The 26,538-nt window shown below is 38.9% G+C and overlaps 4 protein-coding genes across 8 annotated transcripts; all 4 read right to left on the bottom strand.

The window, feature by feature from the left end:
- Positions 1-88: 88 nt before the first annotated feature.
- LOC136679198 (BTB/POZ domain-containing protein 2-like) lies at positions 89-7,367 on the bottom strand. Of its 2 annotated transcripts, none has more exons than XM_066657584.1 (9): positions 6,719-7,367; positions 5,258-5,377; positions 4,995-5,151; positions 4,563-4,668; positions 4,124-4,321; positions 3,374-3,566; positions 3,141-3,228; positions 2,804-2,950; positions 89-2,592 (listed from the first exon to the last, which is right to left on the bottom strand). In XM_066657584.1, exons 1-9 carry the CDS (start codon positions 7,342-7,344, stop codon positions 2,431-2,433), a joined length of 1,797 nt encoding a protein of 598 aa, XP_066513681.1. In that variant the 5' UTR covers positions 7,345-7,367; the 3' UTR covers positions 89-2,430. The 2 variants fall into 2 exon arrangements, with proteins under 2 accessions (XP_066513681.1, XP_066513682.1); XM_066657585.1 differs by having other exon boundaries at positions 4,181-4,321.
- Positions 7,368-8,614: 1,247 nt separating this feature from the next.
- LOC136679621 (uncharacterized) lies at positions 8,615-10,900 on the bottom strand. Of its 2 annotated transcripts, none has more exons than XM_066658256.1 (4): positions 10,859-10,900; positions 9,728-10,469; positions 9,247-9,416; positions 8,615-8,740 (listed from the first exon to the last, which is right to left on the bottom strand). In XM_066658256.1, the coding sequence occupies exons 2-4, from the start codon at positions 10,436-10,438 to the stop codon at positions 8,698-8,700; spliced, it is 924 nt and encodes a 307-aa protein (XP_066514353.1). In that variant the 5' UTR covers positions 10,439-10,469; positions 10,859-10,900; the 3' UTR covers positions 8,615-8,697. The 2 variants fall into 2 exon arrangements, with proteins under 2 accessions (XP_066514353.1, XP_066514354.1); XM_066658257.1 differs by lacking the exon at positions 10,859-10,900 and adding an exon at positions 10,622-10,776.
- A 2,582-nt stretch (positions 10,901-13,482) lies between these two features.
- Positions 13,483-17,575, bottom strand: LOC136679324 (uncharacterized). 2 transcript variants are annotated; one of them, XM_066657775.1, is made up of 4 exons: positions 17,551-17,575; positions 16,399-17,161; positions 15,908-16,077; positions 13,483-15,159 (listed from the first exon to the last, which is right to left on the bottom strand). In XM_066657775.1, exons 2-4 carry the CDS (start codon positions 17,128-17,130, stop codon positions 14,274-14,276), a joined length of 1,788 nt encoding a protein of 595 aa, XP_066513872.1. In that variant the 5' UTR covers positions 17,131-17,161; positions 17,551-17,575; the 3' UTR covers positions 13,483-14,273. The 2 variants fall into 2 exon arrangements, with proteins under 2 accessions (XP_066513872.1, XP_066513873.1); XM_066657776.1 differs by lacking the exon at positions 17,551-17,575 and adding an exon at positions 17,314-17,473.
- Positions 17,576-20,289: 2,714 nt separating this feature from the next.
- On the bottom strand, positions 20,290-24,283 carry LOC136679303 (uncharacterized). Of its 2 annotated transcripts, none has more exons than XM_066657749.1 (4): positions 24,255-24,283; positions 23,128-23,869; positions 22,628-22,797; positions 20,290-21,878 (listed from the first exon to the last, which is right to left on the bottom strand). In XM_066657749.1, the coding sequence occupies exons 2-4, from the start codon at positions 23,836-23,838 to the stop codon at positions 20,990-20,992; spliced, it is 1,770 nt and encodes a 589-aa protein (XP_066513846.1). In that variant the 5' UTR covers positions 23,839-23,869; positions 24,255-24,283; the 3' UTR covers positions 20,290-20,989. The 2 variants fall into 2 exon arrangements, with proteins under 2 accessions (XP_066513846.1, XP_066513848.1); XM_066657751.1 differs by lacking the exon at positions 24,255-24,283 and adding an exon at positions 24,019-24,181.
- Between the last annotated feature and the right edge of the window lie 2,255 nt (positions 24,284-26,538).

Genomic DNA, 26,538 nt, shown 5'->3' with positions numbered 1-26,538 from the left:
TCCAAAACCCAAATTACACAATTACTACTGCGCACACAGTTGAGTTCAAATGCAAAATAAAACAACTCCAAAATAGATACAAACCATGTTTATTTTAATGCTACGTGTTTATGCAGCGCTAATCTTTTACCCTCACCAAGGATTAAACATATCACAAAGAAAAACAATAACGTTTCTGAGCACAATTCAGTTTCAAAACCCCTTTACATTCATAACCAGGTCATTACAAACTCATTCAGGGAAAATGTATAACACTTGCATATGTGTTTATTTTTGTTTGAACCCCTTTTTCTATACATATATATATTTTGTTTTACACACACACACACACACGAGGTGATGTCAGTTCTTTACAGTTTTATCCCGGTTAGAAAGAAATTTAACCCCTGTTTTGTCCTCACCAAATTACAAGGCAAGCCCAAATAAACATAAACATGAACATGTCACGTTACAAAACATGTAGTGATGAAACATTAAGTCCCTTAAATCCAGTCTACGCTGCATAATCTTCAGACATTTATCAGTATATGAAAACTACACATGGGAGTCCAGGTAGGGTCATGTTTGACGTTGCTATTAAAGATGCACAAAAAAAAGGCTTTGTCATGAAGGGGTTACAAAAATTGCATCCTATGCCTTCTGTAGTCTGCATCGTTTCCCATATCAGGAAACTCAGGTGTATGGAACTGGTCCTCAATGGGAAGACTAATCTGTAGTTATCCAATAAAAGTGCTTGCTAGTGAAGTTGTCTCGGTACCAGGGGATATATTTTGGTGAAATAAATTATAAATAAATAACAATAATAACAACAACAAATTTATACCGTTGTTATTCACAACTCACTACAGTTTGACAAAGACCTTTTGGGCATCTTTAACAACCACATCCATGAAGTTTCACATTTCTCAGGTAAACAACAAGACATGAGACATTAACAGCTGGGTAAAGACCATTCCCCAACGTATGAGTTTGCAATAGCAATCTGACAACTCACTCTACAGCATGTTGTCACTGAGATGATGAATCAATACTTCAGGCACAACTAAAGCAGAGGGAGGATACCCCCCCGTTCATGCTAGTTCACAAAACAGTCTAAAGGTGACCTACAGAACTGCATGCATAGTTTAGGATGATTTGGGATTATTCTGCCTCCTCTGGTTGACCAAATCAATAAAGAACACCCCAGTAACACTTTCTGACCTTTTGTCAACTCTCTCGTGAGGCTGGAGAGAAAACCCATTCAAATACCATTCAATCTAATGAGAAACTGTAAGAATACCAACATCTAGAATGTGTCATTCTAGCTTTTGAAAGGCATCACTAGGAAATTTCAGATTTAGACGTGAAGAAAGTCATTCAGTGATTCGAGTTGGTATCTGCCAGCCCAATACTAGTGTTTAATACCCCTCTAGCCCATTCTCGGCATTCAGCATAGTGACCATAAACCCTTCTGCAGCTGCTCCATAGCTTCCCATTCCATTTCACGCATCTACTGCAGACACACATAAGCTCAGTGACTGTTAATAAATAACTAGGTTCTATTTCTATTGTGGATATTAAAACCCCTGGTAGTGATATTTGAGCCTTGTTCTATCTGGCACTATTTTATATCAAATTCTCAATGACTTTGTTTACATCTTACCCACCGAATTTCTAAGGTCTGCTATGGCATGATGGCACAACACTTTTCCTCACTAGTTTGAATGAGATTTAAAATGTTCTGTAGGGCATGTTCAACCTCCTTCAAAAGAACACATCTGTGGGCAGACCTTGTGTAGGTCAACTGCTAAGTGGGGTCTATAGAGGTTGTACTTAAACACAATAATTTGGCACAGAAGGCAAAAAAACCAGAGGACACTCACTCACTTCCCTAGTGTTCTCAAATGGCTTCATTCTCTAATGCTGCTTCACTAGCAAAAGTAGACTTAACGGACTTGAGAATGTGTATTTAACCCAATCTAATCAAATTAAAATAAATTCACAAAAGGTGCTGATTGATTTAGTTTGGTTTAGAAGGTGTGCACTCATCCCCGTAATCACACTTGCAAAGAAATAGCAGTTGAAGACAGGGATTTTTAAAGACACTTCGCTACCTATTTAAATAGCTTTCAGGTCAGTCATAGCTGTATTAAAAAAAAAAAAAGTGACTTGTTTACAGTCTGCAGGCTATTATGTCAATATGGAGCTTTAACATTAGGGCAAAGCACGCTCCTTCTCAACAGTCTATAATAATCCTCAGTTACTCTTAAGCAGAGCAGCCATGCTCCCTCTTCTGTGGAAGGTTTTGCAGGGGGCAATCTCTATGCCGTCCACTACATTACTCGCCAATTCGAGTTCTTCCATTTAGTTATAGTGCATAAGACAAAATAGGAAGTCCATTGGTGAGCATCTTCTGACACCTCCAAAAAGCATCCTCTACTCATGGGGTCATTATGTGTAGAAGATGACCTCTGGGATTTGTCCATCCTCGACAGAAGTGCCATTGTTGTTGCCGGCAGCGTAACAGAAGGTGAAACAGGTTTTGGTGCCGGAACCCGAGGACTCATGGGTAACCTTCCGCATGCCTTTGGTACCATAGTGAGAGTCTGGACCCTGATAGAGCGCAGCCAAAAAATACATACATACATAAATACATACAAACACACACAGTCAAGTCTGAGAATTATATTACAAGCAAACTGATGTGGGCCAAGATATTTATACCCTTAACTTTCCAAAATTAATTTCAATTGGGCCAGGAAATGGCTGCGACTAGTAGGCACTCAAGTATGTAAAGAAGTTGTAATGATAACTTAAATCTGACCTTAAGAGTAGCACAGGCCGTGTAGTTTACATTGGGCAGGATCTCCACTGGCTCTTTGAACATGACCCTGAAAGTGTTTGCTGATCCGTCGCAGCTGAAACCCGTGTCATTCTGACCAAGCACTGTGTTGCTGTCTGTGTGAATGATCTGAGAAAAAGACATTCAGAAACTTTGTCATTTTTAATTGTACAGATTAGTATTAAAACTAAATGATGGTGTCACCAGTCCAATAACCATTAGCCTATTTATATCTATTCATATCTTTATTTCAGAAATCTGTATTCACAACCTATAAAAACGAGTGGCTTTTAAAAATAGATACGAGCAAGTACTGTACCTGTATGTTGACCTGATAGTCTGTAGGTCCGTGTATGGAACCATACAGTCCAAAACCCACAACAAATATCCTGCGGTTTACTGAGAATCTGACAGAGAAAAAGAAATCATTTGTGGACTTCAGAGTACAATAAACAAGTGCATTAAAATAAATCATCATCACATTAAAAATCAAAACCTGATCAAGCTAATGCTGTAAAACTATATGGCTTCAGTGTGTGTATTTGCTCTCACCGGATGCGGTCACTAGTTCCGCTGTATCCCCAGCGGCTCTCCACTTGCCCGAATCTCGTGATGCTGCACTCTTTCCCACGCAGGCAGCAGCGCGGCCGGTCGATAAACTCCACACGTGGTTTGGGGTTCACTGTGAAGTGCAGGAAGAGACTGACCACCTCTCTGTCCGTCAGGATTCCTGATTGTGCTGGACCTACATGCACCGATATTCAAACATTTACACCACTGGAGGAGGAAAGTGGAGCATTAATGACAGACTGAGGCGACCCAGTGGTTCCCAATCTTGGAACCCACTGCCATGCACTATAAACCCGTTATTCAACCCCACTGCGCTAATTACTAATCCTTCATGACATGAATCAGATGTGTCAGAGCAGGGAACACTGCAAAAATGAGATTTTACCAAGTGAATTCTTTATAGTATATTTCCATATGAATCTAAAGTCATTCCACCAACATTTAGACCATTTGCTAGTTTTAAAGGATTAATCTAGTAACAGTGTCTTATGTCGTTGGGAGGTAAATTTACTAAAATATAAAATTTTCTCCAGTTAAGTCACTTTAAATAAATGCTCAATCTCATAATGAGAAATACAGGACATATCGACCAGATTGGAGTTGTTTTCACTTGATAAGACATCAGTCTTTGCAGGGAAAGCATGAGCCCCCGGTGCAGGAGGGTGGGTCCCCGAGGTTGGGATTGAGAACGACTGGGTGTCACCCGTAAGTGACTGGCATGATGCGGTGTACCTGCGGCAAACTCCTCTATGGTCATTAAAGGGAAGCGGATGAGGGTGAGGGCTTTACCCAACACGCGTCTTTTGTTCTCGGGTGTGGGTTGGTACTGTTGACGGTGAGCCTCTGCCTCAGCCCAACGAACCGCGGCCCCAAACAAGTGCACCTCTCGCACCCCCAGTGTGTCCCGCTCCAACACCGCAACCAGCGTATCTGGTAAAGAGAGCAGCAAGCACATACTCTACCATTGAAATTCACTGTACTTCACATACTACATTTATTTGTATGATGCATGCTGGATACTGCGGTGAGAGGTGGTGGGTTGTGCTACCGAATCTTACATAGCATCACAAAGAATGTCAAACCCTTTTATTTATTTTTTTTATCTTACTGGAATGCCCCTTTATGTCATATAGAAATTAGTTTAGGCACCGATCAATCCCATCATACATACCCAGATCTATATCTGTGAAGCCCTCTGCAGCCAGAGCATCACCTGTGTTCTTATCAATGTTCTCAAGGCACAGACTTGCAAGCTGGGGTTCATCAAAAAGACGCGCCTGGAGAAATAGATATTCGTCACATCAAATCAGTGGGGAATGTGTGATTATGGGTGGCTAAACTTTTGAAGAAAGACTTGTGCCCAAACAAGACAATGTTCATTAAATCAAATACAGTAATTGTTACTTCTTTTTATTATTATTCTTATCATTAAAATGTGTTTATACTGTCACCAGGGCCACTGGTATTTTTCAATTATGTCCAAAAATAAATAATAACAAAAACGGAGATGTTCCAGCAACATATATTAAACATACCGAGGTTACCAGGGAAAGTTTAGCTACACCTCGTGTCTGGATAAGGGGATATCTGTAGAGATCCACACCTGTGTGAGGAGCATGAATGCATTGTCAGCACGCAGATTCTTCTTGAGGAACTCCACACAGTGAGCCTCCAGGGCTGGGACGGCATATTTTTTTGCAGTGTACAGAGTGGTCATCACAGTCTCTGGGCCAATCTGGACCTCGTCAGAGTACAGGAACCTAGGCAAGATTTTTTTTTTTTAAGCAACACGAGGACAAGCTAACTATAATTAGTGTAGTTACTACATGTCCCAAACATTCTGAAAGGCATGTAACAATGTCTCACTTGAGCAAGGCCAGGAAAGCAGCAGGTTCAACATCAGGCAGCTCTATTTCTGTTGAAGTGGTGGCCATGCCACCATTAAACATAGCATCAAATACAGCACTGCCAACAGCCAAGACAAACCTACAAAAACAATAACACCAAAAAGATTTGGTAAAGAAAAAAAAAAAGAAAAAGAAAATAAAAGTTTGTTTAAAATTATAAAAAACAAACAAAAAAAAAAGGCCCACTGTGGTTTTGCAAAGTTCCGAGTTTCAACAAAATTACACGATTTACCTTAAATGCCCTTATCATACAATTCCTTGTTGACATCTGCATGGCTTTGTAAAAAACGTAAAGTTAAAGTAGGCTGTGTCTTTAATTCTGATTTAAAGTTAAATTATTTTACCTTCAACAATCAAAACAAGGGGATTCTGCAGTTAATCTTCATATTACGACTATGGACTATTGAGTAAATTGTATATTTTAAAACATTTACGATGTCTGGGCCTTCATTAAAGCCTGTTTAGTGTTGTTTATATGGTAGAAGTCATATTAGAGTAAGCAAAGCCCATGCCACGGCTGACCCTTTTAAATTTGAAACTACAGTGTTCCAAATACATTCTGAAATGGGTGAACGTAGACAGCCAGATTTCGTAAATCATAAATCCAAGTAACCAATCTCTTCAAGTGATGGAGTAGGGCTTTTGAGCTGCAGGTAAACAATCTTAGAGGCAAATGTATTTTTTTAATAAAGAATACTACAAAAAAAAAAACAGTATAGAAACACATTGAAACATGGCACAAATATGAAATTACACTAAAACTCTAGTTTTCTTGAAACTGATCTAATCTCATTATTATGTGGGAACATTCCACAAAGCAGAATAAAATTAAACATTGTTCTTCATAATAAAACTTATTACAGGAAAATATAAATGTTGCAACCCTTTTGCTGTTTCTGACAGCAGTTTGTAAAAACAAATCCAATATTGAGAAATTATTAATGACTATTCTGAGGAAATAAATATCTAGTCTATTTAAGTCAACTAAAAATTCAATATTTTAGACAAAATAAATGGAGATAGTACCTCAGTATTTGCAGAAAATAAACAAATATTTCGAACCTGAAATGGACAACTTAACAAGGTCTGTGCGCCCCTGGAGTGTTATTCCACGGAGAAGGATTTCTCAGTTTAGTCAGAGAAGTTTAGCCCAAAGTCAAGTCCGTCCAACAAGAAAAGAGCGGATGGACATTCGTACTAGACCGTCCTTAAATTTGGGATTAAGTTATCAAAGTGAATTTGTGATAACACCCGTTTTAGACTGTTTACACTGGCGCGATACAGACTGTACCGATACTAACGACGCTCCGAAACAATGCACTGGCTGCTGGATTACACATAAATCAGCTGGACAACAAAGAACGCTTATAATACTGTCTCAGTAAGCACAAGTAAATACCACTAATGTTGTTTTATTCACCTGTGTGCCGGTATGCGCTGTACTCCGAGTCCTTTTCCGACCAGAAAATGAACGTCACTGAGGACTTCGTTATTGAAGAGGAAGGCGAACCTCTCCTTCACGGTGCTCTTCGTCGCTTGCCAGTTGTAGACGGGCTCCCTGTAAACGAGAACCGCCGCAGCCGCTGCCGGAGCCACCGAGGAGTGGGACGAGTGTGTAGCCGGGCCTGGGGCTGCTGCAACGGCCAGAGAATTCGAGGTCGAGCCTAGCATGTTAGATGCTACGCCGGCCATGGAGCCTCCGTGTGCCGCCGCAGCCCCGGCGGGGCCCTGTGCCGAGGCCTGCGGGACAGAGTTTCTCGTATTCAGCGGCGGCCCTGACGCGAGACCAGCGCTTTCAGGGCCGCTGGGCCCCGACTGCGGGTTCGAGCGTCTCGCTGCACTCTGCGAGCCCCCGCCTATCCCAGCCGAGCCTCCACCGCTGTTTGATGCAGAAATGTACGCGCTGTTGCTCGGCTGGCTGTTCCCCAGAGGCCCCGGAGTGGAGAAATTCAAACACGGCGCCCGGCCGCTGTTCTCTCCCGCGGCCATCTTACAGCTCTCCGAGGCGAAGTGCTGCGGAAAACAAACCGCACACAGCAGCAGCATCCTGCCAGCGGGGGCAGGTTTAACCCGCTCTCGCAGACGGGAGGGGTTATTATTAACTTACGAACAGACTGTTTATTCATACATACATTGTTTATTATTATTATTATTATTATTATTAAGAGAAGCAGCGGAACATCCCTCTTTTTCGTTTTGTTTTATCGTTCATTCTGACAAGGGCACGACCTCAGAGACTGTCTCGACCCTCTCACTCTTTCTTTACTAATAGCAAGGCTAATGTCCCATTTTAGTTTTTGTTTGAATGTTTTACAGTTAACTGTTGAATGGTCAGTAAACGTAGGCGTTAGAATCAGAACTTGACGTCACTCCCCAATCCACAGTGGGATTCAAGTTTGTAAACCCTTATTGTTTTTATATTTCTGCACAAATATGACGTAATCATCACCGGGTTTTAGCTCATAAGAAGGTGAAATTAGAGTCACGGTCGATTAATGACAGACCCCAAGAGGGCATTTATCACTATCACGTGACACTCGTTAAAAATGTCACACAATAGTGTGGAGATTATTGTTTAAAGCGTTTTACAGACAATGTTAAAATATGCAAACAAAATTCTAAGAATTAAAATGGGTATGTGTTGTGAATACAACATAAAAAAATCAATAAAATATATTTTTTAAAATTATATAATATCCTTAAAATAATTATATAATTAACATATGTTTAACTACAGCTCTTTGAAACTGAGACTTATTTTCATGGTCATCTCCATGGTTTTCACTGACATCACTGACAAACCAAAAACACTTAAATGATCAAGACCAATTCTATAGATGTGTGCTTTTACAGTATCACTGTTATACATGTTTATTAAAGTGAAAAAGGTAGCTTTCTTTAATCCTTTCTCTTGTATAGAGTAGTGGCAGAGAAATGCACTCATTGTACTTTGTTGTTGTGATTTGGCTCTGTACCTTTTCTGTATTGTTACTTTCAGGTACCAACACAGGTTTTCTTCTCTGAATGTCCTGATAGAAAGATTGAGTGGCTTTGAGTGTCACCAGAGTGAATCTCACACCAGATTTTAGTTCCTTCAACAGCTTTAATCATCAGTGAGAAGTAAATGCACTTTACACAAACAACACAATACACTACATGGTTTTGATGATTTGTTTCAACATACTGAATAAATTCTATTTTACAAAAATATGCCATGTTCATTTGCCTTTAATACTTTTTTCTCTCCACATGAATACATTATAAAAGCATACATTTCTTGGCCATGTATTTTTTTTTAACTAGCTATGTTCTACGTACAACATGCAGTCTTTTCCAAAGGGCAACAATTGTTTGCTTTCTGTCCTGTTTTCCATAGCACAGGAGTATCCACCCAGCTTTTTAATAAAGCACCTTCAGTTCTGACAGTTTTTTTAAGATCTCCCTGTAAAAAATAGACATTAAACTGTGAAATCTGCTTACACATGTAAGGCTATTTAAGGCTATTTTACACACATTATGTAAAGGTATTGAATGAAGCTCTAGAAATGAGTTGCACTGTTCCACAGCCTAATGCTGCTACCAGCTACTGGGTGTGGTGACCTTGGGCTTGTATGTGGCATCTGGTTAATTTTCTCTAAAGAAGAAACTGCAAACTGCATGTTCACAGCACACATTAATTTATTTTTTAATGTATACAAATATTTACAAAAATTGTGAAGTTATTGATACGATGGTGACGCAAAATCAAATTTATTCCACATTTTATAATAATTTAGGATTTGTTTAATAAGCACAAGCAATAAAAAAATGTAAAAATATACTGCAAATGGCATCTTCAGGTGAAATTATGTTAAACCTAGACAATATATATCTAATAATTACACGAACTAGATTTATTTTAAAGATAAACTCACTATAATATAAATTTATCAAAGCAAATGACTGTACCGCTGTGCATCCAGGTTTTCCTTCAGAGTTTCTGCATGTTCCTTCATTTTTCTGGCTGAATCTCGCAGGAATTTACTGGCCTCTGTTTTGTGATCATCACGTGCCAAATCTTTTATGTTTTGAATGTAGTCGTACAGGGACAGGCCCAGGCCTAAAGAACAACCAGCGACCTGAGGAGAGAGAAAGTTTTTAAAAAGGGCAATCAACAAGATTTCATTAATGGCTTTAAGTTGTAAACAAAGGTACAGAGAAATTGTTTGAGCGTGAAGAATAATGACTGTAGTTTTTTCATATAAAGCAGCAAATATTTAACGAGCAGGGATTTAAATTACAAATAAATGTGTGTAGTATTGTATTTGAGGTAGCTTTGAGAGACATTGCATTACTGTTTACTTCAGTTAGATTGAATTTGAAGAAGTGACATGGAATTTTTAAGTTAACAATAACAATGTTCCAATATTAATGTTTTAAAATTTCATACCCGAGCTGTTTGTTTAATGGTGGCTTTCATGCTGAAGAACCCAAGGTGCTTGACCGCTTCTTTGGACGACACACTTGTGCTTGCATTCAAGGCATAAAAGGAAAATGCTAGTAACCCATTCCGAACAAAAGCGCCTGTGCCAATGGAAGGTCCTCTTCCACCGAATGCTGCCTGATGAAAATTTGTGGTCGTGGAGAAGCTCCTGAGAAGGTCCACAGGCACATTCAGCTTATGCCTACGGGCCAGTGCTACCATAATATGAGTGTTGACCTCAGACTCCTCATCAGACTCATCATCAGACGAGTCTGTGAAGGAATGAGCCCCCTGTCTGCTTCCACCACACTTTTCCTTCAGTGCTTTCAGCTTCATTTGGATATCCCCTTCAATCTCCTCGACTTTTTTAATAACATCTTTTGCTTCTTTCATAGTCTTTATGGACAGGCCAGACTCTGTCACCTTGGAAGCCAAAGTCACAACTGCACCTGCTCCGGCTGCAACTAGAGGAACAGCCAGACCTGCTGTTAAAACTGAGGCACCTAATGCTGCACCAAAGCCGACCACAGCTGTGGCATTTCCGATACTCTGAGCTACGGTACTTTTGAATCGACGACTCTCCAGCTCTTCTGCTAAAGCCAAGAGCTTCTCTGAACACCGTTCCTGCTTCTCTAGCCACAAGTAGAGCAGTTCACACAACCGGTCTGCTTCCTCCATTGAGAAAAATTAAAGGCCAGTAGGAAAGACTCTGAAAGGAGACAAAATGTACAGCAAGTCATTATCTTTGTAATTTTTCTATAATAATTTTTCAGATGTAGTCAAGAAGGACCCAGGTTTGATAAAATCATCCAACAAACAGATTTAGAGAAAGAAGCCCTTTATAAAAACTCCCATTAGTACTTTGTTGAATTAAAACTGAAGAGATCATCAGGGAGCAAGGGTGCCATCCTACAGAGGACATGAGCAAATATGAAGACTTAGAAATGCATAGCTATTTTTATGTAGCATAGCTTTACTTCCTACTAAATACATCTTAAAAACAAAACAACGGCCAAAAGACACAAGCCAAAGCAGAGAGGTTGATAAAGGAAATGAGACAGATAAACCACAACCAAAGTATCAGGAACAACACCATACCAACACTAAGGACGACCACGACCAACAAACATTGGAGAAAAAAATGACGGGATTATAATCCATTAGCTGAATGAGAAACACCTGGAGCAGTCACATTAGGGGCGTGGCTACCTGGGGCTGACCGAGGCACATGGACAATGGAGAATGAAAATTTAAAGCATGTGGGAGACAGGAACAGAAAACACACACGAAAAGGGAAAAACAATACAAAACACCCAGTGGAGGCTGGGAAAAAAAGGGTAGCACAGAGTGTAATTTATAAAATACATTGAGAATATGGAGTTCCCTTTTCTTTTACATTGTTACTGGGCAGTGTTTTTATTGGCCAATTGAAAACAGTTGCTGAGAGAAAATATGCATATAGTGACAAATTTAGCCAACTGGCATCCTAGAATCTGACACATCAGGGGCACTTCATTTGTCTCTTACCCCAAGCAGAATCAGACAGTCGTGGAGAGAGAACACCTTGGAGATCACTCAGGGCACAGGAGTCCATAATGATATTAATTATTAGTAACAATTATTGCTATCTGACTTTCTTTTACCTATCCTTGTTTTTCTGGTAAAATCCTTGTACACTAAACATGTGACATTTTTGAGATACTGATACAGCATGTTTTTGCAGATTTTTTATTGATTGGCAGAAAGGGGTGAGGATACAACCAACAAAAAATAAACAAAACAAAATAAAACACCATTAACGCAAAATCAGCCCCTAACAATTAAATGTTAACCACTACAAATATTATATAGACCACCTAGCCACACATTAGCAGCTATCAAGCACCACCCTAACAAAAATGAATAACCACATAGCAACACTTGGCAACCATCTTTAAAACTATGACAACCACTTAGCAACAATCTAACACCATACTGGATCCAGTCAAACTTAGTTGCTTTTAGTTTGTATATGTTCCTTATTTAGTTAACGACTCATTCACTCAGGGGTAAAGGTCATTTCAACCTGACCTTTGGGAGTGTAGTTTTTTTATGTAGCGCCCCCCTTAACTCCAGGTTATTCTATATGAGTTAGGAGAGTTCGTGCACTATTACTTTTTTATTTAATGAGCTGTTAGTCAATGCTTATATAATACAAGATTAAATATTACGACCTGTTAATACAGTGAACCCCATGTGTAAAACACTGTCAGTTATAATCCTCCTTAAAGTGACTAGGAGATAACATTTAACACTTCAAATAGGTGACTATATGATAGATATAACAGATTGAAGGACTCTGCGAGCCCCCGCCTATCCCAGCCGGGCCTCCCCCGCAATTTGATGCAGAAATGTACGCGCTGTTGCTCGGCTGGCTGTTCCCCAGAGGCCCCGGAGTGGAGAACTACAAACACGGCGCCCGGCCTCTGTTCTCTCCCGCGGCCATCTTACAGCTCTCCGAGGCGAAGTGCTGCGGAAAACAAACCGCACACAGCAGCAGCATCCTGCCAGCGGGGGCAGGTTTAACCCCCTCTCGCAGACGGGAGGGGTTATTATTAACTTACGAACAGACTGTTTATTCACACATACATTGTTTATGTTTATTATTATTATTATTATTAAGAGAAGCAGCGGAACATCCCTCTTTTTCGTTTTGTTTTATCGTTCATTCTGACAAGGGCACGACCTCAGAGACTGTCTCGACCCTCTCACTCTTTCTTTACTAATAGCAAGGCTAATGTCCCATTTTAGTTTTTGTTTGAATGTTTTACAGTTAACTGTTGAATGGTCAGTAAACGTAGGCGTTAGAATCAGAACTTGACGTCACTCCCCAATCCACAGTGGGATTCAAGTTTGTAAACCCTTATTGTTTTTATATTTCTGCACAAATATGACGTAATCATCACCAGGTTTTAGCTCATAAGAAGGTGAAATTAGAGTCACGGTCGATTAATGACAGACCCCAAGAGGGCATTTATAATCTATCACGTGACACTCGTTAAAAATGTCACACAATAGTGTGGAGATTATTTTGTTTAAAACGTTTTACAGACAATGTTAAAACATGCAAACAAAATTCTAAGAATTAAAATAAGTGTATGTCTTGTGAATACAACATAAAAAATCAAGTATATTATATTTTAAAAATTATATAATATCCTAAAAATATATAATACATAATTAACATATGTTTAACTACAGCTCTTTGAAACTGAGACTTATTTTCATGGTCATCTCCATGGTTTTCACTGACATCACTGACAAACCAAAAACACTTAAATGATCAAGACCAATTCTATAGATGTGTGCTTTTACAGTATCACTGTTATACATGTTTATTAAAGTGAAAAAGGTAGCTTTCTTTAATCCTTTCTCTTGTATAGAGTAGTGGCAGAGAAATGCACTCATTGTACTTTGTTGTTGTGATTTGGCTCTGTACTTTTTCTGTATTGTTACGTTCAGGTACCAACACAGGTTTTCTTCTCTGAATGTCCTGATAGAAAGATTGAGTGGCTTTGAGTGTCACCAATGAGTGAATCTCACACCAGGTTTTAGTTCCTTCAACAGCTTTAATCATCAGTGAGAAGTAAATGTACTTTACACAAACCACACAATACACTACATGGTTTTGATGATTTGTTTCAACATACTGAATAAATTCTATTTTACAAAAATATGCCATGTTCATTTGCCTTTAATACATTTTTCTCTCCACATGAATACATTACAAAACCATACATTTCTTGGCCATGTATTTTTTTTAACTAGCTATGTTCTACGTACAACATGCAGTCTTGTGTTTTAACGCTAGTGATATTGTGATTAGCCCTTTCACTCTTTATAGCAACAAATATTTCATTCTATTGATCATAAAACTCCAGACAAATTTCTACCCTTAAACATGTAACAAGTAAATTTACAACTGTTTTGAAAAGGAGCCCATTACATGATTAAATAATTTTAATAGAAACTGATTAAAGTGCAACAAAAAAAACTCGAATTGAATCAACGTTATAGTTTAGTACTAAAAATATACAATTTTCATAAACTCCCTAAAGATATCTGTTAGCCCATGAAAATGTGAGTTACATTCAAATTAAGAAAGCAGAGATGTTTAACATAAACATATTAAGCTGGAAATTGAAATGTAAAACCATGGCTACAATTATAACTCCAAACACCACATTCATAGCTCAACTAATGGGACATAGGGACAAGGCCCCAAAACGAGTAACTATTCCACTGCAATAGCCACTCCACGAAGTGTAACAAAGCAGCTTTACAATGACATAGACCTCAAGAAATTCAGTTTGTGAACACACGTGTACTATGTCAGTTGGGCAATGAAGCAGATTGTGGTAAAGTAAGCAGCTAGTGAAACATATACAATGTAATTTTTCATTTACATTTGTAATTTTATTTGTTCCATGTCAATCATTCAACACTTCTCAGAGAATCACATCTCAGCAGTTTCTCAGTGACGCCTGTTACAGATGTCAAACATTGATTTCATCGCTTCGAGCAGAAACTGATCCATTTCCATTGCATTCATATCTACAGTCATGTAAGTGTTGTCATAAGTGTAGGCATACTGTCTCTCCCATTCTTCAGGCTTTGCAGCGCTCCCAGCTCGCCCCAAACAAGCCGCCAGATGCACAGTGGCTTGTACTCCTGTAATCATGAGGAGGAATGACGTCGTGAAAACAAGAACAAAGAAAGGGATGCTTAGACCTTCACTTGGCATAATGTATGGGACGATGATGCGGTCTTCCCTGTACAGATTCCCTCCAAGCTGCACAAACGTCTTCCATGCATTATCATCATCTGGGTGCATAGAATTAAGCATAATTACTGGGATGTTATATCTGGATTTACGCATTGCATTCCAGTTCGAAGGGTAACGATTGTTGGCTTCCCCTCCGTCCAGCATGCAAAATCGTCTTTGTTGAAGTCTGATGCTTCCTTCAGCAATACCACATGCAGCCATTGCATCAATTGAGCAGTTCCATGGAGAGTAGAGGAGGGTATCAATGATGGAAGGTGTGGGCACAAGGGCAGCTGCTGGCATGAACATTTCATTAATTGAACCATGAGCCACAAACACAATGTGCAAATGCCTGCGTCGGTGCCTCTTTGTTTCCTCTTCAAGATATTCAAGCAAATGATCCCTAACAAATCGAAGATGATTCAGCAACTGAACCTGATGATCAGTCTCCTCCAGCCAGGAAATGACGCTTTGGTTGTAGCATGTTGCAGCGATGTAATTCAACACTTTCTCTCCAATCTCATCCATAGCACAGGAGTATCCACCCAGCTTTTTAATAAGCACCTTCAGTTCTGACAGTTTTTTGATGATCTCCCTGTAAAAATAGACATTAAACTGTGAAATCTGCTTACACATGTAAGGCTGCATTAAAAAGTAGATACATGGGCAGTGTGTCATTGTGACAAGTCATGGTTCTCAAAGCCAATGCCATGAGAAGTAACATCTTGCTGCAGACACTAAACCAAACCAGTGAGTGGAAGTGAAATGGCTTGCAACATTCATTAGAGGAGAAGTGACGTTAGATATAAATACTACTATATTACTCAATAAAACGTGCCTCAATGGAGAACTGCAGCCTAAATTTATTTATATTATACTATGTTCAATTATTTTACACACATTATGTAAAGGTATTGAATGAAGCTCTAGAAATGAGTTGCACTGTTCCACAGCCTAATGCTGCAACTGCTACCACTACAGCTTTGGGTGTGGTGACCTTGGGCTTGTATGTGGCATCTGGTTAATTTTCTCTAAAGAAGAAACTGCAAACTGCATGTTCACAGCACACATTAATTTATTTTTTAATGTATACAAATATTTACAAAAATTGTGAAGTTATTGATACGATGGTGACGCAAAATCAAATTTATTCCACATTTTATAATAATTTAGGATTTTTTTAATAAGCACAAGCAATAAAAAAATGTAAAAATATACTGCAAATGGCATCTTCAGGTGAAATTATGTTAAATCTAGACAATTTATATCTAATAATTACACGAACTAGATTTATTTTAAAGAAACTCACTATAATATAAATTTATCAAAGCAAATGACTGTACCGCTGTGCATCCAGGTTTTCCTTCAGGGTTTCTGCATGTTCCTTCATTTTTCTGGCTGCATCTCGTAGGAATTTACTGGCCTCTGTTTTGTGAACGTCATTTGCCAAATCTTTTATGTTTTGAATGTAGTCGTACAGGGACAGGCCCAGGCCTAAAGAACAACCAGCGACCTGAGGAGAGAGAAAGTTTTTAAAAAGGGCAATCAACAAGATTTCATTAATGGTTTTAAGTTGTAAACAAAGGTACAGAGAAATTGTTTGTTTCTGAGCGTGAAGAATAATAACTGTAGTGTTTTCATATAAAGCAGCAAATATTTAACAAGAGCAGGGATTTAAATTACAAATAAATGTATGTAGTATTGTATTTGAGGTAGCTTTGAGAGACATTGCATTACTGTTTACTTCAGTTAGATTGAATTTGAAGAAATGACATGGAATTTTGAAGTTAACAATATCACAATGTTCCAATATTAATGTTTTAAAATTTCATACCCGAGCTGTTTGTTTAATGGCGGCTTTCATGCTGAAGAACCCAAGGTGCTTGACCGCTTCTTTGGACGACACACTTGTGCTTGCATTCAAGACACAAAAGGAAAATGCTAGTAACCCATTCCGAACAAAAGCGCCTGTGCCAATGGAAGGTCCTCTTCTACTGAATGCTGCCCGATGAAAATTTGTGGCCGTGGAGAAGCTCCTGAGAAGGTCCACAGGCACATTCAGCTTATGCCTACGGGCCAGTGCTACCAGAATTTGAGTGCTGAACTCAGACTCATCATCAGACTCATCATCAGACTCATCATCAGACTCATCAGACCAGTCTGTGGAGGAATGAGCCCCCTGTCTGCTTCCACCACACTTTTCCTTCAGTGCTTTCAGCTTCGTTTGGATATCCCCTTCAATATCCTTGACTTTTTTAAAAACATCTTTTGCTTCACTCATAGTCTTTATGGACAGGCCAGACTCTGTCAACTTGGAAGCCAAAGTCACAACTGCACCTGCTCCGGCTGCAACTAGAGGAGAAGCCACGCCTACTGTTAAAACTGAGGCACCTAATGCTGCACCGAAGCCAACCACCGCTGTGGCATTTCCAATAGTCTGAGCTATGGTACTTTTGAATCGAAGACTCTCCAGCTCTTCTGCTAAAGCCAAGAGCTTCTCTGAACATCGTTCCTGCTTCTCTAGCCACAAGTAGAGCAGTTCACACAACCGGTCTGCTTCCTCCATTGAGAAAAATTAAAGGCCAGTAGGAAAGACTCTGAAAGGAGACAAAATGTACAGCAAGTCATTATCTTTGTAATTTTTCTATAATAATTTTTCAGATGTAGTCAAGAAGGACCCAGGTTTGATAAAATCATCCAACAAACAGATTTAGAGAAAGACCCCCTTCATAAAAACTCCCATTAGTACTTTGTTGAATTAAAACTGAAGAGATCATCAGGGAGCAAGGGTGCCATCCTACAGAGGACATGAGCAAATATGAAGACTTAGAAATGCATAGCTATTTTTATGCAGCATAGATTTACTTCCTACTAAATACATCTTAAAAACAAAACAACAGCCAAAAGACACAAGCCAAAGCAGAGAGGTTGATAAAGGAAATGAGACAGATAAACCAGAACCAAAGTATCAGGAACAACACCATACCAACACTAAGGACGACTATGACCAACAAACATTGGAGAAAAAAATGACGGGATTATAATCCATTAGCTGAATGAGAAACACCTGGAGCAGTCACATTAGGGGCGTGGCTACCTGGGGCTGACCGAGGCACATGGACAATGGAGAATGAAAATTTAAAGCATGTGGGAGACAGGAACAGAAAAACACAGAAAACACACACGAAAAGGGAAAAACAATACAAAACACCCAGTGGAGGCTGGGAAATAAAGGGCGCTACAGAAACGTTTTACAAATGTAAAATATAGTTTAATTTATAAGATACATTGAGAATATGGAGTTCCCTTTTCTTTAACATTGTTACTGGGCAGTGTTTTTATTGGCCAATCAAAAACAGTTGCTGAGAGAAAACATGCACATAGTGACAAATTTAGCCAACTGGCATCCTAGAATCTGACACATCGGGGGCACTTCATTTGTTTCTTACCCCAAGCAGAATCCGTCAGTCGTGGAGAGAGGACACATTGGAGATCACTCAGGGCACAGGATCCCAGCAGCCTCTGGATATTTTCACCTGCTGCCACAGCAGAGGACCATGGCAAAAACAAACCGGACAGGAAATCAAGAAACAGGGAGGGTATGCAAACCATGGCATGCAGAGCAACGTGCAACACTAAGGTTATTTGTTACATAATGATATCAATTATTAGTAACAATTATTGCTATCTGACTTTTACTTTTCCTTGTCTTTCTGGTAAAATCCAGAACATTTTTGAGATACTGATACAGCATGTTTTTGCAGATTTTTTATTGATTGGCAGAAAGGGGTGAGGATACAACCAAATTAATAATAATACAAAATAAATAAATAAATAAACAAAATAAAACACCATTAACGCAAAATCAGCCTCTTACAATTCTAAATTAATCACTTATCAATATTCCATAGCAGTGACTCTCTGAAATACCATATAAACAACAGAAACAATTAAATGTTAACCACTATAGATACTATATAGACCACCTAGCCACACATTAGCAGCTATCAAGCACCACCCTAACAAAAATGAATAACCACATAGCAACACTTAGCAACCATCTTTGAAACTATGACAACCACTTAGCAACAATCTAACACCATACTGGATCCAGTCAAACGAATTCCCATGCACTAGGCTTTTAGTTTGTATATGTTCCTTATTTAGTTAACGACTCATTCACTCAGGGGTAAAGGTCATTTCAACCTGACCTTTGGGAGTGTAGTTTTTTTATGTAGCGCCCCCCTTAACTCCAGGTTATTCTATATGAGTTAGGAGAGTTCGTGCACTATTACTTTTTTATTTAATGAGCTGTTAGTCAATGCTTATATAATACAAGATTAAATATTACGACCTGTTAATACAGTGAACCCCATGTGTAAAACACTGTCAGTTATAATCCTCCTTAAAGTGACTAGGAGATAACATTTAACACTTCAAATAGGTGACTATATGATAGATATAACAGATTGAAGGACTCTGCGAGCCCCCGCCTATCCCAGCCGAGCCTCCACCGCTGTTTGATGCAGAAATGTACGCGCTGTTGCTCGGCTGGCTGTTCCCCAGAGGCCCCGGAGTGGAGAACTACAAACACGGCGCCCGGCCTCTGTTCTCTCCCGCGGCCATCTTACAGCTCTCCGAGGCGAAGTGCTGCGGAAAACAAACCGCACACAGCAGCAGCATCCTGCCAGCGGGGGCAGGTTTAACCCGCTCTCGCAGACGGGAGGGGTTATTATTAACTTACGAACAGACTGTTTATTCATACATACATTGTTTATTATTATTATTATTATTATTATTATTAAGAGAAGCAGCGGAACATCCCTCTTTTTCGTTTTGTTTTATCGTTCATTCTGACAAGGGCACGACCTCAGAGACTGTCTCGACCCTCTCACTCTTTCTTTACTAATAGCAAGGCTAATGTCCCATTTTAGTTTTTGTTTGAATGTTTTACAGTTAACTGTTGAATGGTCAGTAAACGTAGGCGTTAGAATCAGAACTTGACGTCACTCCCCAATCCACAGTGGGATTCAAGTTTGTAAACCCTTATTGTTTTTATATTTCTGCACAAATATGACGTAATCATCACCAGGTTTTAGCTCATAAGAAGGTGAAATTAGAGTCACGGTCGATTAATGACAGACCCCAAGAGGGCATTTATCACTATCACGTGACACTCGTTAAAAATGTCACACAATAGTGTGGAGATAATTTTGTTTAAAACGTTTTACAGACAATGTTAAAACATGCAAACAAATTTCTAAGAATTAAAATAAGTGTATGTGTTGTGAATACAACATAATAAAATCAAGTATATTATATTTTAAAAATTATATAATATCCTTAAAATATATAATTATATAATTAACATATGTTTGACTACAGCTCTTTGAAACTGAGACTTATTTTCATGGTAATCTCCATGGTTTTCACTGACATCACTGGCAAACCAAAAACACTTAAATGATCAAGACCAATTCTATAGATATGTGCTTTTACAGTATCACTTTTATACATGTTTATTAAAGTGAAAAAGCAAGCTTTCTTTAATCCTTTCTCTTGTATAGAGTAGTGGCAGAGAAATGCACTCATTGTACTTTGTTGTTGTGATTTGGCTCGGTACTTTTTCTGTATTGTTACTTTCAGGTACCAACACAGGTTTTCTTCTCTGAATGTCCTGATAGAAAGATTGAGTGGCTTTGAGTGTCACCAATGAGTGAATCTCACACCAGATTTTAGTTCCTTCAACAGCTTTAATCATCAGTGAGAAGTAAATGCACTTTACACAAACAACACAATACACTACATGGTTTTGATGATTTGTTTCAACATACTGAATAAATTCTATTTTACAAAAATATGCCATGTTCATTTGCCTTTAATACTTTTTTCTCTCCACATGAATACATTATAAAAGCATACATTTCTTGGCCATGTATTTTTTTTTAACTAGCTATGTTCTACGTACAACATGCAGTCTTGTGTTTTAATGCTAGTGATATTGTGATTAGCCCTTTCACTCTTTATAGCAACAAATTTCATTCTATTGATCACAGAACTCCAGACAAATTTCTACCCTTAAACATGTAACAAGTAAATTTACAACTGTTTTGAAAGGGAGCCCATTATCATCAATCAGTTTATATTAAAATTATTTATAGTGCAAAAAAAAAAAAAAAAAAAAAACTCAAATTGAATCAGTGGTGTAGAAAATTTTCATAAATTCACTAAAGATATGTTAGCCCATGAAAATGTGAGTTACATTCAAATTAAGAAAGCAGTTGTCAATTGAGCAATGAAGCAGATTGTGGTAAAGTAAGCAGCTAGAAGTGCATATACAATGTCATTTTTTATTTTACATTTGTAATTTTATTTGTTCCATGTCAATCATTCAACACTTCAGAGAATCACATCTCAGCAGTTTCTCAGTGACCCCTGTTACAGATGTCAAACATTGATTTCATCGCTTCGAGCAGAAACTGATCCATTTTCTTTGCATTCCTATCTAGAGTCATGTAGGTCTCGTCATCAGTGTAGGAATACTGTTTCGCCCATTCTTTAGGCTTTGGAGTGCTCCCAGCTCGATCTAAACTAGCCACCAGATGCACAGTGGCTTTTACTCCTGTAATCATGAGGAGGAACGACGTCGCGAAAACAAGAACAAAGAAAGGGATGCCTGGACCTTCACTTGGCATAATGTATGGGACGATGATGCGGTCTTCCCTGTACAGATTCCCTCCAATCTCCACAAACTTCTTCCATGCATTATCATCATCTGGGTGCATAGAATGAAGCATAATTACTGGGATGTTATATATGGATTCACGCATTGAATTCCAGTCCGAAGGTATATTATTGTTGGCTTTCTGTCCTGTTTCCTCCATGAGAAATAGTCTTTCTTCAAGTTTGATGCTTCCTTCAGCAATACCACATGCAGCCACTGCATTAATTAAGCAGTTCCATGGAGAGTAGAGGAGGGTATCAATGATGGAAGGTGTGGGCACAAGGGCAGCTGCTGGCATGAAACTTTCTGTAATTGTACCATGAGCCACAAACACAATGTGCAAATGCCTACGTCGTTGCCTCTTTGTTTCCTCTTCAAGATATTCAAGCAAATGATCTCTAACAAATCGAAGATGATTCAGCAACTGAACCTGATGATCAGTCTCCTCCAGCCAGGAAATGACGCTTTGGTTGTAGCATGTTGCAGCGATGTAATTCAACACTTTCTCTCCAATCTCATCCATAGCACAGGAGTATCCACCCAGCTTTTTAATAAGCACCTTCAGTTCTGACAGTTTTTTGATGATCTCCCTGTAAAAATAGACATTAAACTGTGAACTCTGCTTACACATGTAAGGCTGCATTAAAAAGTAGATACATGGGCAGTGTGTCATTGTGACAAGTCATGGTTCTCAAAGCCAATGCCATGAGAAGTAACATCTTGCTGCAGACACTAAACCAAACCAGTGAGTGGAAGTGAAATGGCTTGCAACATTCATTAGAAGAGAAGTGATGTTAGATATAAATACTACTATATTACTCAATAAAACGTGCCTCAGTGGAGAACTGCAGCCTAAATTTATTTATATTATACTATGTTCAATTATTTTACACACATTATGTAAAGGTATTGAATGAAGCTCTAGAAATTAGTTGCACTGTTCCACAGCCGAATGCTGCAACTGCTACCACTACAGCTTTGGGTGTGGTGACCTTGGGCTTGTATGTGGCGTCTGGTTAATGTTCTCTAAAGTGACTGCAAACTGCATGTTCACAGCACACATTAATTTATTTTTTAATGTATACAAATATTTACAAAAATTGTGAAGTTATTGATACGATGGTGACGCAAAATCAAATTTATTCCACATTTTATAATAATTTAGGATTTTTTTAATAAGCACAAGCAATAAAAAAAGTATAACTATACCGCAAATAATGCCATTTTTAGGTGAAATGATATTAAACCTAGACAATTTATATCTAATAATTACACAAACTAGATTTATTTTAGAGATAAACTCACTATAATATAAATTTATCAAAGCAAATGACTGTACCGCTGTGCATCCAGGTTTTCCTTCAGGGTTTCTGCATGTTCCTTCATTTTTCTGGCTGAATCTCGCAGGGATTTACTGGCCTCTGTTTTGTGATCGTCACGTGCCAAATCTTTTATGTTTTGAATGTAGTCGTACAGGGACAGGCCCAGGCCTAAAGAACAACCAGCGACCTGAGGAGAGAGAAAGTTTTTAAAAAGGGCAACCAACAAGATTTCATTAATGGCTTTAAGTTGTAAACAAAGGTACAGAGAAATTGTTTGTTTCTGAACTTGAAGAATAATGACTGTATACTGCAGCAAATATTTAACAAGAGCAGGGATTTAAATTACAAATAAATGTATGTAGTATTGTATTTGAGGTAGCTTTGAGAGACATTGCATTACTGTTTACTTCAGTTAGGCTGAATTTGCAGAAATGACATGGAATTTGAATACCACAATGTACCAAAAATTAGTGTTTTGAAACGGATTTGAAATTAAATCTATGAGACAATTTCATACCCGAGCTGTTTGTTTAATGGTGGCTTTCATGCTGAAGAACCCAAGGTGCTTGACCGCTTCTTTGGATGACACACTTATGCTTGCATTCAAGGCAAAAAAGGAAAATGCTAGTAACCCATTCCGAACAAAAGTGCCTGTGCCAATGGAAGGTCCTCTTCCACTGAATGCTGCCCGATGAAAATTTGTGGTCGTGGAGAAGCTCCTGAGAAGGTCCACAGGCACATTCAGCTTATGCCTATGGGCCAGTGCTACCATAATATGAGTGTTGACCTCAGACTCATCATCAGACTCCTCATCAGACGATTCTGTGGAGGAATGAGCCCCCTGTCTGCTTCCACCACACTTTTCCTTCAGTGCTTTCAGCTTCGTTTGGATATCCCCTTCAATCTCCTCGACCTTTTTAATAACATCTTTTGCTTCTCTCATAGTCTTCATGGACAGGCCAGACTCTGTCAACTTGGAGGCCAAAGTCATAACTGCGCCAGCTCCGGCTGCAACTAGAGGAGCAGCCAGACCTGCTGTTAAAGCTGTGGCAGCTATTGCTGCACTAAAGCCGACCACAGCTGTGGCATTTCCGATAGTCTGAGCTATGGTACTTTTGAATCGACGACTCTCCAGCTCTTCTGCTAAAGCCAAGAGCTTCTCTGAACATTGTTCCTGCTTCTCTAGCCACAAGTAGAGCAGTTCACACAACTGATCTGCTTCCTCCATTGAGAAAAATTAAAGGCCAGTAGGAAAGACTCTGAAAGGAGACAAAATGTACAGCAAATCATTATCTTTGTAATTTTTCTATAATAATTTTTCAGATGTAGTCAAGAAGGACCCAGGTTTGATAAAATCATCCAACAAACAGATTTAGAGAAAGAAGCCCTTCATAAAAACTCCCAGTACTTTGTTGAATTAAAACTGAAGAGATCATCAGGGAGCAAGGGTGCCATCCTACAGAGGACATGAGCAAATATGAAGACTTAGAAATGCATAGCTATCTTTTATGTAGCATAGTTATTCCCTACTAAATACATCTTAAAAACAAAACAACAGCCAAAAGACACAAGCCGAAGCAGAGAGGCTGATAAAGGAAATGAGACAGATAAACCAGAACCAAAGTATCAGGAACAACACCATACCAACACTAAGGACGACTATGACCAACAAACATTGGAGGAAAAAAATGACGGGATTATAATCCATTAGCTGAATGAGAAACACCTGGAGCAGTCACATTAGGGGCGTGGCTACCTGGGGCTAACCACAGAAAACACAGAGAAAACACAAATGAAAAGGGAAAAACAATACAAAACACCCAGTGGAGGCTGGGAAAAAAAGGGCGCTACAGAGACGTTTTACAAATGTAAAATATAGTTTAATTTATAAGATACATTGAGAATATGGAGTTCCCTTTTCTTTTACATTGTTACTGGGCAGTGTTTTTATTGGTCAATCAAAAACAGTTGCTGAGAGAAAACATGCATCCTAGAATCTGACACATCAGGGGCACTTCATTTGTCTCTTACCCCAAGCAGAATCAGTCAGTCGTGGAGAGAGGACACATTGGAGATCACTCAGGGCACAGGATCCCAGCAGCCTCTGGATATTTTCACCTGCTGCCACAGCAGAGGACCATGGCAGAAACAAACCGGACAGGAAATCAAGAAACAGGGAGGGTATGCAAACCATGGCATGCAGAGCAACGTGCAACACTAAGGTTATTTGTTACATAATGATATCAATTATTAGTAACAATTATTGCTATCTGACCTTTCCTTTTCCTTGTTTTTTTTTGGTAAAATCATTGTACACTCAACCTGTGACACTCTAAAGATACTGATACAGCATGTTTTTGCAGATTTTTTATTGATTGGCAGAAAGGGGTGAGGATACAACCAAATTAATAATAATACAAGAAATAAATAAACAAAATAAAACACCATTAGCGCAAAATCAGCCTCTTACAACTCTAAATTAACCACTTATCAATATTCCATAGCAGTGACTCTCTGAAATACCATATAAACAACAGAAACAATTAAATGTTAACAACTATAAATACTATATAGACCACCTAGCCACACATTAGCAGCTATCAAGCACCACCCTAACAAAAATGAATAACCACATAGCAACACTTAGCAACCATCTTTGAAACTATGACAACCACTTAGTAACAGTCTAACACCATACTGGATCCAGTCAAACGAATTCCCATGCACTAGGCTTTTAGTTTGTATATGTTCCTTATTTAGTTAACGACTCATTCACTCAGGGGTAAAGGTCATTTCAACCTGACCTTTGGGAGTGTAGATTTTTTATGTAGCGCCCCCCTTAACTCCAGGTTATTCTATATGAGTTAGGAGAGTTCGTGCACTATTACTTTTTTTATTTAATGAGCTGTTAGTCAATGCTTATATAATACAAGATTAACTATTACGACCTGTTAATACAGTGAACTACGACGGAGGTTTAGGGCCACAGCGGTAAAAAAAAAAAAAAAAAGATTCCGAGATTAAAGTCGGAATAATTCTGAGAAAAAAAGTCGGAATAATTCTGAGAAAAAAAGTCAGAATAATTCGCTGCGTGTAATGGAAATCTATACCTGAAATCTGAAATCTATACCATAGCAGGACTTAAGCAACACATTGCGTTCCACAGTTACACTAGTCACTTGTGGCGACAAGTCAGCGAATTATTCCGACTTTTTTTCTCAGAATTATTCCGACTTTTTTTCTCAGAATTATTCCGACTTTTTTTCTCAGAATTATTCCGACTTTTATTCTCAGAATTATTCCGACTTTTATTCTCAGAATTATTCCGACTTTTATTCTCAGAATTATTCCGACTTTTTTTCTCAGAATTATTCCGACTTTTTTCTCGGAATTATTCGCTGCGTGTAATGGAGCAGACACAGTGTAACTGTGGAATGCAATGTGTTGCTTAAGTCCTGCTATGGTATAGATTTCAGGAATAAACACTCTTCTCTTCCACATCAGGGCCACAGTGTGATTAGTGTTTAAACCCTGAATCAGTGCACGAACCCAGGGCATGTAGTTTCACGATACAATTAATGATCACGAAAATGATGGATACAGAACGAGTAGAACTCCGGCGCCCACGAGGCTCCATCGCGTTACGGCTCTGACTCGTACAAAAAACTAAAGCCTTATGCATGAATTATTTATTAAACGCATTCACAGACATGACGCAGCCCCTGACTGAGAGGCATAAAGGCTTTAGTTTTTTGTACGAGTCAGAGCCGTAACACGATGGAGCCTCGTGGGCGCCGGAGTTCTACTCGTTCTGTATCCATCATTTTCGTGATCATTAATTGTATCGTGAAACTACATGCCCTGGGTTCGTGCACTGATTCAGGGTTTAAACACTAATCACACTGTGGCCCTGATGTGGAAGAGAAGA

This window comes from Hoplias malabaricus, chromosome Y (genome assembly GCF_029633855.1).
Source record: "Hoplias malabaricus isolate fHopMal1 chromosome Y, fHopMal1.hap1, whole genome shotgun sequence".
Lineage (NCBI taxonomy): Eukaryota > Metazoa > Chordata > Actinopteri > Characiformes > Erythrinidae > Hoplias > Hoplias malabaricus.
Note: the sequence above shows the minus strand (reverse complement) of the source record. Positions and strands in the feature narration are given on the sequence as shown.

Coding starts and splice junctions, on each gene's coding strand:
- LOC136679198 (XM_066657584.1), bottom strand. CDS start 7,344: ATGCTGCTGCTGTGTGCGGTTTGTTTTCCGCAGCACTTCGCCTCGGAG. Junction 4,669..4,994: donor CATTCATGCTCCTCACACAG/GTGTGGATCTCT, acceptor CTATTTCTCCAG/GCGCGTCTTTTTGATGAACC. Junction 2,951..3,140: donor ACTATCAGGTCAACATACAG/GTACAGTACTTG, acceptor TCTTTTTCTCAG/ATCATTCACACAGACAGCAA.
- LOC136679621 (XM_066658256.1), bottom strand. CDS start 10,438: ATGGAGGAAGCAGACCGGTTGTGTGAACTGCTCTACTTGTGGCTAGAG. Junction 9,417..9,727: donor CCATTAAACAAACAGCTCGG/GTATGAAATTTT, acceptor CTCTCTCCTCAG/GTCGCTGGTTGTTCTTTAGG. Junction 8,741..9,246: donor GAAAACCTGGATGCACAGCG/GTACAGTCATTT, acceptor TATTTTTTACAG/GGAGATCTTAAAAAAACTGT.
- LOC136679324 (XM_066657775.1), bottom strand. CDS start 17,130: ATGGAGGAAGCAGACCGGTTGTGTGAACTGCTCTACTTGTGGCTAGAG. Junction 16,078..16,398: donor CCATTAAACAAACAGCTCGG/GTATGAAATTTT, acceptor CTCTCTCCTCAG/GTCGCTGGTTGTTCTTTAGG. Junction 15,160..15,907: donor GAAAACCTGGATGCACAGCG/GTACAGTCATTT, acceptor CTATTTTTACAG/GGAGATCATCAAAAAACTGT.
- LOC136679303 (XM_066657749.1), bottom strand. CDS start 23,838: ATGGAGGAAGCAGATCAGTTGTGTGAACTGCTCTACTTGTGGCTAGAG. Junction 22,798..23,127: donor CCATTAAACAAACAGCTCGG/GTATGAAATTGT, acceptor CTCTCTCCTCAG/GTCGCTGGTTGTTCTTTAGG. Junction 21,879..22,627: donor GAAAACCTGGATGCACAGCG/GTACAGTCATTT, acceptor CTATTTTTACAG/GGAGATCATCAAAAAACTGT.